Below are 19,428 nucleotides of genomic sequence, written 5' to 3'. Positions count from 1 at the left end.
TGGGAAATAGCTTTAAAGGGTCACTTTGGTACAAGATACCTGTTCTCCATTTAATCCATCAATTCCAATTTCCCCAACTTCTCCCTGAAAAAGACAGCTGTGGTTAGAATGGAGTGCATCCCATGCATGTGGAAAGAAGTCAGGTACAAAACAAAAACAGTCTAATTTTGTGTTGCTTGTACAGCCTCTTTGTTAGGCTGGACCTGGGTAACATCAAAGATTACTCAGTAATAGAAACTATAACAAATAGTATACATCACCTGCAATAAAGAATAGGAATAAACAAAATGAAATGGCTGGTAATAAAAAAGGAAGGTCAATATAAACTTCAGTTGGATAATTTATGGTTCAATAATCTCAAAAAATATTTCTAGATGACAGATAGGCAGAAAAATGAATGTGGCCTGGTACTATACCTCCTGTCCACTTAGTCCCCTGCTTCCCTGAAAATAGAAAGGACAGTAGTAGTTAGCACAGGACAACGGAATTAATGCTGGGAAGACTTTGCAATGTCTTATCCAACTCTTACCTTAGGACCTTTGGCGCCATGGCATCCCTTAGTACCTTGCTCTCCCACGGGTCCAGGGGCTCCTCTTTCTCCCTGAGAAAGAGCACATATCCAGATGAGCTTTTTCTATTGTAATTTGGGATCTGTCTTGGAAACTTGACAAGTTCTTTGTTGGGAAAAATGTGTGATTGCTCATGGTTTACAATCCAGAATTCATACTTATAAAAACTAAGAGTTGAAATAAATCAGAGCTACCCTGACGATAACCTTTTGCTTTGGATCCCACTTGCATATTGCCCGGCTGGGGCTTCTCTCTCCCCAAGTGGTCACCGAGTTAGTAATATGTCCTTTCAATCTAGTCATACTATTCCAAGCCCAAATTAATACCTCTTTGTCTTGCACCTAGGACTGCAAGATTTTACCTATAACCCTACTTTATCATCATCCAAAATGTAGCCTGAGCATGCTTTCTAAACACCCCCATCATTTTTACTGCTGTGCTCAACACCATTCAGTGACTTCCCATCAACTAGAAGACACAATCCAAATCTTCTGCAGGGTATTCAAGACTACCAATAGCCTAGGCCTTATTCCCATATATAACCTCCTCCTGCAGTGTCCTGGGTTCCTGACACGTTGATCATGTTCTAGTTTGCAAACATGCAATTCTCTGACTCAGTTAAATGCCCTTGAATACACTGTTTCCTCTGTAGTAGAATGTTCCTTCCCACAAACTTTGCCTGAAGAAATTTCTACTGTTCTTCAAGTGTCTGCCCAAGCATCACCCCTTGTTTGCAGCCTTCCCCTCTCAAGCCCCAACTTCAGCCAAGGCTATTACCTAAGGCTGTTAAGTATTTTGTTCTGCCGCACTCCTCTGTACCTCTGTGTACTTCTAGTATAGACCTTGTGTATAACAACTTGAACCACACTTGTCTCATTGCCTTCCACTAGTCTAGAAGTTTCCTGAGGTAGAAACCGTATTTTTCCTTTTATTTATTTTTCTTATTTCTGGGGCCTAGCACCATGCCTGAGATATAAGATATTTGATATATATTTGTTAAATAAATAAATTAATGAGTGCATTAACGAGTAAGGTCTTTGACAAATAATGTGGTAAATGGTAAGATGTTTAATACCTAATTGTTAAGGAAACATTTAGATGGAGGACTGATGGAAGGAAGGATAGAAGGATGGATGGATGAATGCAAGAAAGAGTGAAGTCCTTGATAAACAATGTGGCAAGTGGGTTTACCTTTGCAAAATGCTCCAGGACAGGGGAAATAGAAGTGATTCAACTCACCTAGTGAAGAAGATAACTCTTGCATTGAATTCATTGTGCAATGTTGGTGGAGAGTCAAAGAGGAGACAGTTGGTTAATAAACACCTACTGACCACCAGAAGCAAAGCACAATGAAGATAAGAAAGGCATTTAGGTGTTGCACACGAATCTTTAGAACTTGACCTTCCTTCCCTCTGAATTGACTCAAGGTATTTCACATTGTAGATGTGGTCTTAGAGATAAATGAAGGTGAACAAAGCCTTGACTTACAGCAATGCCCTCCTCTCCCAGGTAACCTTCACTGCCTTTAAAACCCGGGGATCCCTGGAAATAAGACAAGGGAGAAAACATTAGCATCCATAGACCAAAACCCAAAGGTAACGAAGCAAAATTCTTCAGCTTTACAGTTTTACTTCATGTGCAATAAGTAAGAGCTGAAAAAAATAGTCCTTCCTCCCCAACCTAGGCTGCCTTTATATACATAAAAAGAAATGGAATTTTGTGACAAGTCTCCAGATAACTCAAGGGTGTGCGTGCATGTGCAACAATAATATTGTCTGTAACTCTCTCTGGGTTTATATATAGTACTGAAGTTTTTTTCAAGACAAACATTCAAGCAAACACAGCTGTAGTTGCCCCTGACAGACTAGAATTATCCTCTTTTCATTAAAAAAATCTCTTTTTTTAGGATTTATGTTACATGTAGAAAGAGACCACAGACATTTCTTTCCATTCTTTCTGAGGTCTGTTTAAAAAAAAAAAAATCTACCCTTCTCTTGACATGAAGTTCAAGCATTCAGGAAACAATTGGTCCAAAAAATTTATTCAGAGACACAGTCTGGTGATTTGGGAATTATAGTGCTATCTATAAATTATTCAAAAGTCAACACATATGTAAACAAGAGTATTGAAATCATTATTTAACATATCCATAGTGTGCTTATACATATTTGAATATTTCATAAAGTTCAAAACAATATTTTTACATAAGGGTAAACTATTCTTGGTTAGGAAATATATAGATCAATGTTGTTGGTTAATATTAATATTTTTTAATAATTGGCCTGTTTTGGGGCATATATCTGTGATAACATTTGACCTGGCTGAAGCTAAATGAAACATCTTAATGTCTTTTGTTATGGGAGATTGATCTGATCTAGCTTGATTTTCAGCAGACTACACAAAATATCTTCTACTTGATTTTAATGACTGCTATCATTAAAAATGAATGCCAAGATGGGCTATTGGCATTAAGGAGGTTTCATTATTCAACATGCGCCATCACAGCTGAGTTTTCTGTATCATTGTCATCACTGCCAGAACACTGGATAATCAATGATCTTGACAGTTGTTTCTCCTGAGACTTCTATTCAAACTTTTTAAAAAACCCTCTAATTTAAAATGCCAAGGAAAATCCATGATTATTACTTTAACATATAAAAAAAGGTAGTGAAATAAACTGTTTACCTTAGTGACTCTATCTGGAAGTGAAAATCACCCCTATCTCTACCTAAACCCATGTCTGAAAGACATACTACAATTCAAGTAAAGTGAACCATAAACCTGAACTAAAATCACCTTTTTCCCTGGTGGTCCAGAATCTCCCATTGAGCCATCTCCTCCAATGCACTTGCAGAACAAACAGCAGCATGTCCTTTCAGCAATATTGACCTCGGGAGAGGGTGGGAAATACATTATATTTGGTGGCATTGCTTCACAAATCATGTGTACAAGCTCAACCGTGTGATCCAGACTGCGACCACTGTCTCGGAAGCCTGATCACCATTAAAATGACTGCTCTAGAGGGAATTCATGAAACATTCTTTTGCTTCTCATCTTTCCTTCTGTGATCTGCATTCTCCACCATTTGAGAAATTCCAACTCAATTCAAAAATGTTTTGTGTTCTCAAAATGGTATCAGTGTAGCCATAGCCAACTCACCACATACTAATTTATTAGTATGGTTGCCTGTTTCTGTCCCACCCCACCCTGACATTGACCATGGTATTGTTGATTACCCTCTATAGCTCTGCCCCAAAAGCTTTGTTCAAATAAAATGAATGAGTGCTGTTTTCTCCTTTCCCCATTTTGTGAAATCTTGGTATGCTAGAGGATTTAGACAGTGCCAGTGTAACACTGCTTGGAACTGAGTCCAACATTAAACTCTTCCAGAACACTTCCAATAAGATTTCAAAAACACCAATTATATGTCCAACATTTTGTAAGCACTTGCTGTAGAGGATGGGGGCATGGAGAAAATATTCCTCTTTATACTCTGGCCTAAAAACCCCATATTATATATTTAAAAATGTGAGTGATTTCACCCTGGACTGATTTAGTCATCCCCGGAATAGCTGACATATTGCATTACATTTTTACAATTAACCCACCAGAGTTATTTTTAGGAAGCTTCTATTTGCAGTAAATGTTATGTTTCACTTTAGTGGGGTAGAATCATTCTTTGTATTGTGAAATTTCCCATTAAATTTCTAGTGCAACAAAAAATGAAAAATTTTATATTTGGTTGTAAGAAAATTTAGTGATTTTTCTCCCTTTGATTATTTCATATTATAATGTTCTTTTGACATTATAAAATTCTCCCTCTTTTCCTGAAAATTTCAGAGAAAACAATAACACTGGAAACCTGTGAAACCAAACAATAACAAAATGATTCTATTATTTCGTATGAGACAATATCAATTTTCTTGGGATCACCAAAATCCTACAGCACCAAATCTATTACTGTTAACATTAAAATTGATCTATTTCTCAAATTGATGTTTCTTATATAGTGTTCCATTTATGTGATATCTAAAAACTGACAGGTTTGTTCTGAAGAATAACGTTCTTCGTCTATGAATTACCAATACTGATTTCAAACAGCAGTAGGCAGAAAAAATACATTTTGTAAAATAAACACTATCTTCCTATGTAAGAAGGAATTCTGAAAAACTTTTATATTAACTAAGTATTTTTACATGATGACTATACTGAAAAAAACTCCTTAAATATTTATATATAAATTTGCCAGGTGGAAAAATAGCAGGAACTAGCCCTTTCCTGGAAAGTGTTCTCATATGGTGATTAAAGATTTTACAAATTATGTGCAAAGTATAAATCATTAGCCATTCATTAAAGTAGCTTGGTAACACTTTGCCACTCAAGTTTGAATTCTTGTATGTTTCTGAAATAAATATGATGGAGCTACATCTTCTATAAGCATTAGGTTCCAACAAAGAACATAAGGTGAAAATCCCAGAGTCATGACAACCCTTAAAAATCTTTCAACTGCTGATAAAGTACAACATATGAGGGTTATTGTCACTAGTTTTCCCTCCAGCATTAGAGCAGATTGTTCTTTCTAGTTGAACTCCAAATGTAATTTGCTCTCATTTATAGGCCATGTTGCAGGGAGAACATGTCTTAAACACTAGAATTCTACTCAGTGGGGTATGCTGTTATGCTTAGGATCTGCAAGGGATGTGCAAACTGGCTGGCTGAGGGAACAGCCAATTCATGCTCACATCTCAGATTCTCCTTGGCACTTATGTTAATTGACTATAATTTGGGCAGAACTGGAGGTGCTATTTAAATATTTTTTCTTCTTTTTCCCTTCTTCCTTCCTCTTCCTTTTCTTTTTTGACAAACATATAAGTTAAACATGCTTTGACATACTACATTGCCTCCAAACACCCTCTTATTCAGGCTGTTCACTAATTCAGAAAAGCCTTTCTTCTCTCCCAAATAAACATCATCAGTTCAAATTCATAAGTATAAACATTAAGCCCCCGTACAAAGTAATTGAAAATTTAAGCTCAGCAGCCTTTTCCGAATAACTTACCAGCTGCTTTGACAGCCGGCTCCCAAGATCTCTCATGCCAATAGTGAGCTGTGTCCTGTACTCAAATCCTTTCCCAAATTCAATGTAGAGAAGATCACCCGCGTCACCGGAATCGACAGGTCCGTCCAGGGCAACAGTCATGAGGGCATTCAGGCCTGGTCAACACAGGGTACAAGTCTCCAGATGAGGAGGATTTAGTTACTTTGATCTTTTTGCAAATATATTTAAATTGTCATTCTCAGTTGCAAGAAGAACACTCATTTTATTGTCTACTTTCCCCAACTATATGATGCAAATCTGACAAGTGATGAGACTATAACATGAACATGAAAGGAATTATATTTTTCAAAACTAATTAAATTGGGAACAGGGGAAATTGTAACAAGACTTCTAGTTCCCTGATGATTTGAAGTGAGATAGTGAGTTAAAAGTTAGCTAAGAGCACGCTAAAATACAGAGGCATTCACGTATCAAGTAAATATTCTACATTTTTGCCACTCAGTGGGGGATATCTCTGGAGCAGCAGCATTGGCATCACTTGGGGGCTTATGAGAAAGGCAGCATCTCAGGCCCTTCCCATACTTGCTGAATCAGAATCTGCATTTTAACACAATCCCCAGGTGGTTTATACACACATTAAAATTTGACGAGCACAGCTCTAAATGACCTGATAAGAAATTGATAATCCAGTTAGAACTATAAATAATAAAAGACAGTGACAGCCCTATTGTCAAGTAATTAGGAACAAATGACACATAATCATCCAGAGCTATGGCTCTTAGATTTTGGGATGATATGGATAAGATTATTTCAAAAAATACTGTTACAGACTAACACAGGGTTGCCAATGACTTATTTTGCTAAGTAAAAACACTAAATGATGGTGGTAATAAACCTGGCAATCATCGTGGTGGAGGAAGTAACCGCAGCAGCAATGGTGCTAGTGTTTGCTAACAGGTAACTAACTGCATGCCTGGAAGCTGGTTAGGTGCTTTACATGCATTACCTTATTCGTAAGATACAATTACAACAGTATAGGTACATATGATTATAGCCCTATTTTACAGATAAGCAAACTGAGGCTTGGAGAGGCTGGCTCAAGCAGTATTTTTAGGTTTTCACATAGACAGCTCGATTTCAAAGCCTACAAAAAATAGTTTAACAACAAAAATGTACTAAGGATATAACCAGGGAATAAAGAGCAGTCCTAAAATTGAACAAATTTAGTTTGATGTAAATCTGACTCCATTGGCCTAAGTTTTCTTATTTTATTATGGATGGGTAAAGAATTCTTTGGATGCAAATGGGCCAGGATAAAGAAAAGTTCAAAGATTGGCTAAGCATCAAGAACACCTTCTCAAATAAGTTTATATGATGTGATTTTGAATGAAGTGAGGCATAGATGAGAGGAGAAGAAAAGGAATAAACTTTCAAGGACATATTGGAGAGGCTTAAGTTTTAGAAGAGGCAAACAGAATAGTTGGCTGAAGTGGAATAAAGAAAGAACCACCAAAGAATAGGGTGACCTATTCGTCCTGGTTTGCCTAGGACTTTCCTAGTTCTAGTGCTGAAAAGTCCCTGTCTTGTCCCAAGCAAACCAGTACAGTTGGTCATTTTGCTAGAATGGGAATGAGGAGGGTGGGGGAAAGAGGTTGTAGGGTGAGCTGGGATAGGCAATGTTCTGTACATCAATTGCAGTTTAGTGATCAGGTGAAGGCATGCCAATGGGTCTATTTATAAGGTGAAAAAACCTCACATCTGATTTTTTAAATAAGTTCCAGGACATACAAAAGTTTAAGCACCATGAGAATCATGGGATTGTTGACTTGTAGGAAATATGCATATAGCTATTATGTATTAATGCTTTTCTCAGGATCAGGGTACTCCAAAGTACTCTACCTTTTAGACTCATCCAATAAATGAGTCATATGGTCTTAAATAAAATGTATGCAATTTCTAAAAATGAATTAAGAAAGAAAAGATATTAGAAATTAGAGGAATAAAGAATCACTGAGTAGATTCTAGGGTATTATATTCTATTATACAAAATTAATAAACTAATTCAAACTCCAATCCACATGGACAAGTTATAAAGCCACCATCAAGGATTCTTTTCTCCTTGTCTCCTCTTGTTCAGTGATGATACCACAGTTTACATGTATAGATGTAGGTGTGGGATGGGGCCAGAGATTCTGCATGGTATCTACATAGGCCTCAAATTAAGGAGGCTCTTCCAGGCCAATATGAACAATAGATCATGGGGCCCAGCATCAACTGAAATCATGGATATTTAAATATGGGAAGCCAAGGCCAGAGGTACTTCATGTCCATAATGAGAGCCATTTGACATTTCAAAGAACATTATGGACATGACTTCTTTATCTCTTCCATTTGAAGATTCTAAATTTCTGAGGATATTATTAAAAAATCTAGCTTCTAAAGTTCATACTCATTTATTAGTTTTTCAGTGGGAGTTGGAAGAAAGAGGATTGGTCTTAGACTTCTGGGTACTCCAAAGCACTTCCTGGAAGAAACTGTAATGTTGTCTGCAGGAGATATATCTTTTCCCCACAAAAGAAAAGCTGAAATAAACAAACAAAAATCTACCCACCCAAACTAACCACTCTAGGGTAGCGTTCTCAGTCCTAACTAAAGCCTTTATTACAGTTCATGAACAAAGGCCAAAACTTGATAGAATAAAAACAAGGCAGATTTAGTAAATAGACGATAAAATAAAAAATTCTTACTTTCCTGCTATAAATTCAGAGAACTTTGCAATTTGTTTAAGATTAAGGAGAGAGAACCAAACAGAAAAGACAGTGTCCAGTCAGCCTCCCTTAGCTAACCTGAGAGGTAGATGTCTTGGGTCAGGCTCCCTAGAAACAGAGCCTGAGATAGGGATTTGGAGACATGCAAATTGTTGAGGAAGCATGCTCAGAAGAAAAGGGGTGAGGGAAACAGAACAGGGCAGGGGAAACTGCTGAGAAAGACAGTGTTTCAGCTGGAGCCTAGCCTTAGCGTGATCCCACGAAGTTCTGGAGCATAAACTGCACCACAGCACTGGGGTGGGGAGTGACCTTCCAGGTGAAGCGGCTCCCCACTGGCCAAGGACAATCCTTCAGAGGAGTAAGCTGTGAGTTGTTAGTAGCCAACACAGCAGCTGGAGGGATGGGCGAGCCTGCCAGCAGAGGGGATCTGGGTGGGGCAGCAATAGCACCCACTTACAGGAGAGGATTCTATTCTTAGGCAAGCCAGAACACATGGGTGTATTTTGTTTCCACTGATCCATATTTTAATAAGAACTAACAATAAATCAGATTGGCCTTTGGTTCCAAAAGCCTGGTGCCAGAGCGTTAAAAATTCATAAACACCATGGTTGGTCCATCTGTGGTCTGAAGGAAGGAACTGATTAGAAAGCCCCAAAACAAAAAACAAACCAAAACCAAAAAAGAGTCCAAAACATGAGTAACTTGTCCAACAATGCTTGCAACTCTTAAAACTTTAAGAGTGTTAAAAGAACATGTTAAAACTCTTCCATTCCTTGGTCAAGAAGAAATATACTGTTCTGCTGACACTAAAGAAGTAGCAATATTATACAATGTGGGGCAAGGGAAAAAGAACATTCTCCAGGAAAGGTAACGAGGAAGAAATATAGTAATATAAGACAAAAGATAGGACTTTGTATTCAGCACTGTTTCATACACACAGAGCATGAGGGAAAAAGTAGATGCCAAAATGTTCTGAGCTCATTTGCTTTGCTGAGAGCAGAGTAGAGAGAATGAAAATTCAGGGTTATTTGAGTGCCTGGAAATTTAAAAGCCAGAATTGAGTTCTGAGATCATAAAATTAATAAGTATTCCCTTCCCACTCCTCCCCCATGCTCAGTACCTTTCTTTCTAAGTTCATCAGATTTTTGTTCAAGCTTTTCAATGTCATCATCCAATCCATCTGAAAATAAAAGGACCACCTAAGAAAGTATTCAAAAAAGAAAAATGAGTAAGAGGAGTTCATTGGAACCATAGACCAACAAATAAAATACCACATTACCTTTCCTCGAGTAGCTGATTTATTCTGAAATGTATCCCATAGAGAACTCAAGAGGTTTGCATTGAGAAGAGATGGTCCTTTAACTGTTATACCTTTCAAGCTGTTCAGTATGTTTTCACTGTAGATCTCAAACTTGGGAGAATACTTTTCCATGGCATTTGTCACTTGAAAAGCCACACTGACCTGAGTCTCTGTGCCCACCTCACAGCTCACCCCATTGAGGGAGCTGATGGCACGTAAGATTTCTTGAAGGTAGGTTTCCATCCAAGACTGGCCTTCCAGCAAATTCTGCCCTTTTTTCTGAGTTGAGACGTCAAATCCCACCACAACATCCACAAAGCAATCTAGGATTCAAGGGAAAAGCATGTCTTATTAAATCAATGCCTTTATTTGACTTGGCTGTCATGTGTGAATCAAGGGACTTGGAATTCTTATTTCTATTTCACTTATAAAGTTGGAAAACAAGGAAGGGCATGAGTAATGGAAGAGGCTCAGAATCACTCTTTTATAATCTGTAAAAGTGTAAGTGTACATTTTTTTCCAGCTGGTATAAAATCTGAATGATTCTATAACAATTAAAGCTCTGAAAGATTTTATTGTCACCATTGAAAAAGCCATGCACAGGCATTTAAATATCTCTAAAGTACATTGTGGAAATGTTAATAGTCTAAAATAAGAAATTCATATCATGCTACTTATCAATTGATATCACTCAACACATATTAAATTATAATAATTATAAGGGAAATGTAAGAACATTTGAATAGAGAAAGTCATTTAGAAAAAAAATCACAGAGGACTTGTCTAAGGAATGCTTTTGATGATTTGTCTTTCTAAATAGAGCCTTTGATTCCTCTTTTTGTCTTCTAACATCCACTCAGAAAAGGAAAAGTAAAAACAAAACTTAAAAACCGAAGAGATCCTTTGAGCTCTTGCTTGATTTAAGTCCTGGAAGTGAAGAAACCAGGAACCAGATTATTCATATTCAACCATGTCAAAGACAGTGCTATCTTCAGGAGCTCAGCCATTCAGGAAGCCAAGGACACTGCCATTTGGGGTTCTAGAAACACCTAAAGAGGTATTGCATTTAAAGTGCTTTGCCGTTGTCCTTATTAACTCCAGGAAATGTAAGCATTGGAGAAACTAGAGGCAGCTTAATATTTTAAGTTGAGCTTCCTACAGGCAAATAGTCAGAGAAGGATAAAGTTATATGACATACACACTCTTCTTTCAAGAACTTCTAACTTGGCTAAAAACTTCAATCTTTTTCAGCAAACTCAATACACACAGCTTGCTTGATAAAGTAAGGAGTGTTTTTTTAAATTTGCTGTTTAGATCAGCAGATTTTTAAGATATTTGTTGTATGGACAAATACCTGCCTAACCACTACCCAGACACACTGGTTAGTTGTATATCTGTAAGTCTTTGAAACCAAAATATGTCAATTCCAATTCTTAAAACAAGGGATGAGGCTTGAAGAGTTGGATGAAGGAAAATAAAAGCCTTATTTGATAATCAATTTTCCCCATGAGATTCAAGGTAAATCAATGTGCCACCAAAAAATCTAAAAGGTTGGTTTTCTTATATTACTGTATTTTACTTTATTGGAAAATCTGTTGGATATTCAGAAACTGAGATGAAGAGAAACTTAGAGGAAGCATCAGAAGATGTCCTTTGCAAAATTCCTCTCAAATCTTAATGTTCTCATATCTGTCTTGAGTTTCACTCTTAGATGAACATTGTTTTAACCTCTGAAGACAGAACCAGTTAGCAACCAAGATATGTTATTGCCTTGAAGGAAAACAGGCTCATGTGAGAAAACAAACTAGCAGAAATGCCAAAATGATTTCAAGTGACCCTGGAAACTGTTTTCTACAGATACCAAGTATTATCGTAACTTTTTTGTCCAGATTGCTGAAAGTACACACTTACTCAGGTAAACCAGTTCCTTGTGTTTAATTCAAATTGACAAATGATTCCATAACAATGTGATCAAAGCAATTGAATTTGGTGGAGTTCAGCGTTAGCAACTGTACGTTTAAGTACAATTAGAAGACCAGACCATACTGGTCAAGTGAGTTCTCAGGTAATGGCCTTAAGAATTCTGCTGAGACAACTTCCCTTAAGTCAGTGGTCCTTCACAGTTCTGGAAGTGCAGTGTTCCATGACAGAGGCTGTGCTTTAAAGTGAATCTGCCATTGGTGATTTGAATTAACCGGAGGCTGGGAGAGTTCTAGAAGTGAGCTAGGGAGAAGGCTAAAATTGAATTTCCAAAGAAATAGCAAAGACACTATGATGACAGAAGTGGGAGTAGAAAAGGGGCAATAAAAACAAGGAGGATGAAGAAGGTAACCACAGGGTTGGCCACAGAGGATGATAAAAGCAGTAAAAGTAGCAGCCTGAGCCCTTACTGGTCCCAAACAGCAATGCAGAAGCCTGGGGGGCAGACCTTTGGGCAGGAAGACAAGAAGTTTAGTGTTAGTCATGTGCTGGTCACCACTCTGTCACTGCTAAACAACTTTTGGCAAATCTTTAACCTCTCTGGGCATTAATTTTCTTGTCTATAAAAATAAGGGGATTATATATTTCAAAATAAAAATACAAAAGAACAGAAGAGAATGAATTGACTAGACAGTTGCAGTCTCAGAGTTCCCTGCCAGGCCCCAGAGCTGATTCTAATTATCTGATTTGTAAAACAATTGGAATCTATGATGATGGCAGATTCTTAGTATTGCTGTTAAGAGACTGGGGTATATTCATAAAATAAGACAGATTCTTGAGAAAAATCCTTTAAAGGGAAAACGATGCTATTGGTAGTTACTAGCTGAGATAGGAGGGAAATTTGCTTGGGGACTTTAAAAAAAGGGGTATTTTAGATGAAAAAAAGAAAAAGGATGATCTAGAAAATATAGTTAGGGTCTGTAAGAGACCCAGTTTATGTATTACTCAGATTTGCTTCCTCCCCCTGCCTAAGACTCAGGCATTTGTCTCCTGGAGAACCCCAGCTGCCACCATCATTTGGTCTCCAACACTGTGGAGTTGATGGCCAGGCTTTGATGCAGCCTCCATCGTGCTCACTGCAGAAGGGACACGGTGGCTCTGGTGCCATGTGCAACCTACGTGAGCTCATGAAGGCACTGGCTCCTTCACCACTTCCAGCCCCAGTTGTAGCACACTGTGGGTCCCATATCTGGTTTCCCCAGCACTTTCCCAAGGCGGCTGGATATCACAACCCAGTAGTATGGGAAAGTTAACTCTCCATGGAGTAAACTCTCACTAATGAGAGGCAGTAGAGGGGAAGCAATAGGAAGTTAAAGCCTCTCCCCTATTCCCCCTTCTGGATTGGTCCATGCAGTGGTTCACCAAGGCCTCTTTGGTGATGTTCTACATGACCAGCATGCCCATTATGCTTTCTTAAGCAGCTGTGGCCAGCTTGGTGACATCCCACCTGGTATTTGCTTCCCTTCCTTTCCTGTATCACTCCCCTGGCACTTACTCTTGCTTTTCAGGGATTGCACTCCCAATAAGGTAAGCACATAAACTTTGCTTCAAGCTCTGTCCTTCTGGGAAACTCAGTTAAGTCAGGAACATAAACAGCTCCTTATCAAAAAAAGTTGGAAATGACCATCTGTTTTTTCCTTATAGTTCTCCCATTTCTTAAATCAAACCCTGAGGTTGTCTCTTCCCTCATCCTAATCAGACCAGCCTTTTGCTTAATCTCACTTTTGATCTATCTACCCATGATGAGCGATGCAAAACATGAGAGGTACTTATTCTTTTGCTACCTAATCGTGGCTCCATGCCAAAAAGGCAGGACTTCCACATCCTGAAAATTGCCCAAAGTCTCCTCTAGGTGGACAGAGTAGCCAGGCTCATAGAAAAATCAGGAAAATAAGCATGGGTAATGCTAAGAAAACAGACTTTGGAGTTCAGTTACTTAAGAAAATTTGGTATATGTTGAGACAGTACATTTGAATATTGCTCTAAAATACTACTGAAATAGTTAAAACTCTAAACCAAGGAACTCTTGGTAAACTGTTCTTCTGTGCACTAACCCCAACACTCCATGAATTTTCATTTATAAGAGCACTTCAAGGTACCCTCAGTAACATGCTGTGATACTAATTAATACTCAAGATTTACCATGCATTTCCCATTATCTCGCTTGTTCTTATGAAACATAGGATAAGTAGAAACTCTTATGATATTCATCTTGCAGATGAGGAAGCTGTGACTTAGAGAAGTTTGCCAAAGGTCTCACAGCTGTACTATGGATCTCACACTTGGCATTTGATCCAGGTTTCTCTGCAATCCATTTGCTGAGCCACCTTATTTTACCACTTCCTGGGTAGCCAGTGATGACAGGTCATGCAGGTTCCTAGATCTGCTAATAGCTTGTGTTATTGGAAGTGACAGCTTAGCAGCAAGTGGTTCCTTTAGGGAGCAGTGGCTTGAGAGAACAATTTCCAAGAGATAACCCCATGAACTGTTAATAAGCTCCATGTATTAACTGGTGACGGCCAACACTTAGACACTAGTTCATGTCAACATCAGAAAGCTAGAGAAACAACTATATCAAGAAAACAATTTAACCAAAACAAATGGTGGGGGGGTTAGAGTCAGACAAACCTAGGTTTCAAAATGTGCTTAGTCTGTTACTTCCTGTATGAACTAGACCACTCCACCAATATTCCATTGAGAACCAGTTTCCACATTTCAAAATGAAAAATATAAACCACATAGCATATTGGGAGAATTAAATGAGATAATGCATTTAATGTGCATAGAGCACCAGGCTTGACCCTTTGTAGATGCTCAAAATACAATGATTCTTGGTCACCTCCTTCTCATCTCCATGCAGCTGACCTTCCTTTCACATGTATCAAATCATAGTGTACAATTAGAGAAGCTCTTAGAGAGGACTGAGCTCTATGAACAAGAAAACTAAGTAACGCTCAGAAAGGGTAGTGACTTCTCTGAAGTTGTAGATGTTTTAGTAAGAAGCAGAGCAAATGCTTAGGCTCCACGTCCAACTTGTTTTGAGCCACACCCAGCTACTGTCTGATTTCCTTGATTTGGGGATTTATAGTTTGAGAAGAACTGGCATGCCCTAATACATTTGCACATGCCTTTGAAGCTTTATCAGGGCTCATTCCAGCCCCTTCAGTCCTCAGCTCACAGCCTGGCTACAAAGGCCTCACATTCTTGCTTGCTGGGGTAATAGCCTCAAGTTTACTTTAATAAAGAGTATTTATTTTATTTTTTTGCATTCATGACTGTTTCCTTTAAAGATAATTCACTGACTACTTGGAGTTCATACTCCTGTTTTTGACTTTCCACATTGTTTTCTTTTATGCACTCAAATAGAAACTAGACAGTTCCAAGAAAATTTTCTGTCTAATAATTGGAAATGGGTATTTCATGTGAAATAGGAAATTAATGTGGAAGATCTGGCTGAGGTAATCAGACACATTCCAAAGTATGGAGAAACCATGAAGCAGGATTTACACAGCCAATTGTCCTCCTTAAATCTTAACCTTTAACCTACACATTAAGTCTTATAAAAGGTTCGAGATTGGAGTTTAGAAGAGCATGTTTGGAGAGAGCTGCTGATGTACTATGAGTTCTCCCACTGCACACGTGTGCATGCACACACAGGCACGCATACACACACAGTAATTTGCTCTTGAAGTCAAGAGAGGGGCTTTAAGAGATAACTTAATCCTGGAATCTAATCTAAAGAATGATACACAGGATAGCACGTTGCTCTCCCTGCAAAGGAGAGACGTCCACATTGGAGGACATTGATAGGTTATTGTTTCCCACAAAGCTGATATGGCCAAATGTAACAAAGAGCCGTTGTGGACTTCTCTGATCTCCTATACAAGAAGCCTACCTGGAGTGGGCAGAGAGAGCTCAGCAGAACAAAGCTGGAGGTATCAACAGATGCTCAGAGGCCGAGGAAGATATAATGGATCGTCCAGAATTGAGACACACCTATCCTCCTCAAAGGAAAACATGGTTGGGAGGTCGCCTGATGAATATGCTTTGGTGGGGGCAGAGATGATAGACAGCAGAAGGGAGAATCTATCAAGGACCCCATGAATAGACTCAGCTGTAGACATGTGCTATCATCAGAGAAAACCAATTCCTGACAAGGACCATTAAATAAAAACTTTCCTGTACCCCTTTAGCTCTTCTCCCTTTCAAAGTCAATTCTGGAGAGGCCAGAAAGCATGGTTAGCAAGAAGGGGGCAGGGATGGGAAGAGGGGTAGAAGTAGAAGGGAGGAGGCAACAGGTAAGACACCAAATATGTGTGGTCTCTTCTCTCATGGCAGGTGAGCAGCCTGCAGCAGGCTGGAAAAGTGGCATAGCCTTGAATGTTTGCAGTTTTCACAGTTACACTGGGATGGACATACTAATCACTAAGAGGAGGTTCATTTATTTCCTGAAAGTAACTAGGGGCCAGGGAAGAGCTAGCCCCCATAATAAATTTAAAGGGCGTGTGGTACAGACAAAAATGAATTGACTTTACAATTATACCCCAGGTGCCATGCTTATTTAAGTAAAGTTTAAACATACATTTCTCATTTGAGCCTCAAAATGACCTTTTGCACCAGGTGCTGCTATTTTTTCACGTTTCATAGGTGAGAAAATTAACTTAGAGAAGTTAAGCAACTTGTCCAAGAAAAAATGGTCACAGAGAAGGGATGTGTGGCCAGGTCATCTGTCTCCAGAGCTGCCTTTTAATGACCTTGTAGCTTTCCTTTCTTTCGGTGGAAACCTGGGGTTAATGTTTACCGTGGGTAGTTACACAGAATCATACAACCCATAAGGCACCTTTATAATAGAAAAATGTTCCCGTTCTTTAAGACACTTTGACATTTTTTCCAACGCACAGAAGTAAAATGTGCTAATTGTAAAGAAGATATTTACTAACCTCTGTGGTAAATTTTCATAATAAGGATACAAACCTCTGGGGATGCTCCCTGCCTACCTGTACCACCGCACTTGGCAGCCCTGCAGGCCCTACTGCCAGGCAACCAAAATCCAGCAAGTAGTTTTTTTTCTCTGAGACATGTTCTTCAACCTCTAAAGCAGCCAGACTGTAAACAGTGGCCTTTTCCTCTCACCTTCTGAAGTTGAGGCATTCCCATTCACAAAGGGGGCATGTTTCCCCAGGAGACAGGGAGGAAAAAAAGGGCACAGGATCTCAAACACTCTGTTTCTCAATCCACAAGTCACAAAAAATACTTGATAACTGTGAAAAGTTCAATTTGAAATCCAGGGCCACAAATCTAAATTCTCCCACCAGCCCCAGGGGGTGTAAACGGAGCTTGAGGAAAATGTCAGGGAAGACAGTGGTGGGAATAAATATGAAAAACTCATTAAATACTTACTGCTCTCGCCCCCCGAGGTACAGATGTGGCGAACGATCCTTTTTTTGACCTTTTTCAGTTCATCAAAGTTATCAACCGTCAGTTTTTTGTCTGCAGTCCCGGTGATCTGAATGAGCTGCTGGTCGTCCACGTCCCCGATGCCCACAGAGTAGATGTCGATGCCTTTGTGCCTCAGGGCTTCGGCAGCCTGTGCCACCTCGTCTTGGGACTGGCCATCTGTAAGGACCAGCAACACCTGCGGGGTACCTGTGTTTATCCTGCTGCCCATGTCTGGCTGGAAGTAACGCCCCACCTGCTGGAGTGCAGCGCCGATGTGTGTGTATCCAAAGATCTGCTGGATGTTTTCAATCTGAAACGATATCTCTTTTTCGCCTGTGAAAGTTCCCAGTGGAAACTCCGGCTGATAGGTATGGCTGAACTGGGCTGCTCCTATACGCACTCTGTTGAGGCTGACATCAAAGTCTTGAACGACAGATGCCAAAAATGCCTTCATCTTCTTGAAGTCACTTGGATGAATGCTATTTGAACCATCCATGAGGAAAACAAGATCCACTTTATCAATTTCACAATCTATAGGAAGAAGAAAGAGAACACCGCCCCCCCCACAGATTGTTATTCTTTCTTTAATCCACCAAGAGTAAATTAAGTGTTTGCGGCTATATAAAAATGATATTAATGTTTCTAGAAGTGGTTTATTGTGCTACCCCGTGGTCACATTAATCAGAGAGGAAATAAAAACACACAATAAGTTCATAAAGTCGGCACCAGGCAAAACCACTCATACATCCTTGTATGCTTCTTTTGGCTTGTCCATTTGGCCTTATGCCATTTTCTTTTCTGATATGCTAAGAGAACTGGGGAGGGTGCTGCAGAAAACTCATTCTCCTCTGCAATCTAGCCTTAACCCTTCCAGAAAGCCCAGTAATAGTAGTAGTACCACAAGAGAAAACAAAACAACACGTACCTACTTAAGAGTTTCAAACAAAGAAACAGATGGTTTGTATTATTGACTTCACCTCCCCAGGCATTTGAGCCAATAAATATTTTTCTGGTTTATTAGAGCAAATTAAGGAGAGGTTTTAAAAGTGTGCCTTCTGGTCTGTGTCTAGTTGGTTTTCCTTTTTATCAGCCCCCTTTCTGGTGTATATAGGCAAAAATACCTACTTGAGAAAAATATTTTTGAACAATGCCATATAGAGATGCTTTGCTTGTATTAACACAGCAAACAAAAACCAAAAAGAATATGAAAGGCTATTGCCAATGGATGAGTTACTCTTGGCACATACTCGTGTGTGTTCCTCAGCTTTCTGGTAAGTATTATCATTTCCATGAATTCCCCAGTGCTTCCACCACTGTCCTAACTTAATTAATTCTCATGATAGCCTCAGAAAAGATTAAAGGTATTTGAGATTCCTGAAGTCCAGATAAGGAAGAGATAAAAAGAAACATGGTAAATAGATTCTTCAGGAATTGGTTAATTCATTATATTCCTTTATCTCAGATTCCAATAAAGGAAATCCAGTACTGTTTTTCTGCCCAAAGGAGAACTTTCAATATCAAAATGCAATGTCAACTTCCACAGTGAACTTGAGAAGGACAGATCAAATTTTAGGCATTGGCTGCAAGGAGAGAAGAGACTTGTCCCAGTTTTCAGTAAGACTCAGAAAGATTTTGTTAGTTTTGTTAAAGAAAAATGTAGTAGCAGGGGGAAAAAAAAAAAAAAAGATAGTAGCTGCATTCTGGAGGCAAAACATATGAAAACCAGAAAAGTTAAATGACTTTTGCAAAGAACTGCATCCAGATGTTGGAACCATGGATTAATAGCAATTCATCTAGTAAAAATACTTTGTATTTTCAGGAAAATCATCTTGGGAAAAACACTTAGGAATTTTAATAGAGCACAATCTCCCTCCAAACCAAAAGTGTAAATTGGCAGCTGAATGATGAATGCTAAGGAATACATACAGACATACATACATAAATACGTAAATGCAGCAATGCGATCTCCATCTTTTGGAATAGAAGCAGGGCGTCTAGACAAAGGAAGTCCACTGTACTCTGTCCTAGAGACGTCTGAGGCTGGAACCAGAGTGTTTGATACCGGGCTCCACATTTTAAATGAGCTGGTGCCAGGATAGAAATAGTTAAAGAAACTGGGGACTTCTAGCCTGAAGGAAAGAAAACTTCAGGCAATTATAGCTGGTTCTTAGGAGGAGACTTTCGTTTCTTGTGTAAAGATCAGGAAAAAGAACTAGTGGGTGGAAAAACATGTAAGCAAATTTGTGTTCTAATAAATAAAGCCTGTTCAAAAATGCTGAACTCCTCACCATTAGACAAGGTTAGGAGGATGTG

The 19,428-nt window shown here is 38.9% G+C and overlaps 1 protein-coding gene across 1 annotated transcript in view; it reads right to left on the bottom strand.

Moving 5' to 3' along the window:
* The window catches only part of COL6A6 (collagen type VI alpha 6 chain), a 102,831-nt gene that overhangs the window by 72,555 nt on the left and 10,848 nt on the right, over positions 1-19,428 (bottom strand). The window contains exons 7-15 of the mRNA XM_045559821.1: positions 17,077-17,646; positions 9,676-10,019; positions 9,517-9,595; positions 5,629-5,783; positions 3,366-3,458; positions 2,058-2,111; positions 530-601; positions 417-443; positions 40-84 (exon numbers count right to left, since the gene is read on the bottom strand). Of these exons, the coding sequence (XP_045415777.1) occupies positions 40-84; positions 417-443; positions 530-601; positions 2,058-2,111; positions 3,366-3,458; positions 5,629-5,783; positions 9,517-9,595; positions 9,676-10,019; positions 17,077-17,646 (1,439 nt within the window). The remainder of the gene's footprint in view (positions 1-39; positions 85-416; positions 444-529; positions 602-2,057; positions 2,112-3,365; positions 3,459-5,628; positions 5,784-9,516; positions 9,596-9,675; positions 10,020-17,076; positions 17,647-19,428) is intronic.

The sequence above is a fragment of the Lemur catta genome, chromosome 1 (assembly GCF_020740605.2).
Source record: "Lemur catta isolate mLemCat1 chromosome 1, mLemCat1.pri, whole genome shotgun sequence".
Classification (NCBI taxonomy): Eukaryota; Metazoa; Chordata; class Mammalia; order Primates; family Lemuridae; genus Lemur; species Lemur catta.
Note: the sequence above shows the minus strand (reverse complement) of the source record. Positions and strands in the feature narration are given on the sequence as shown.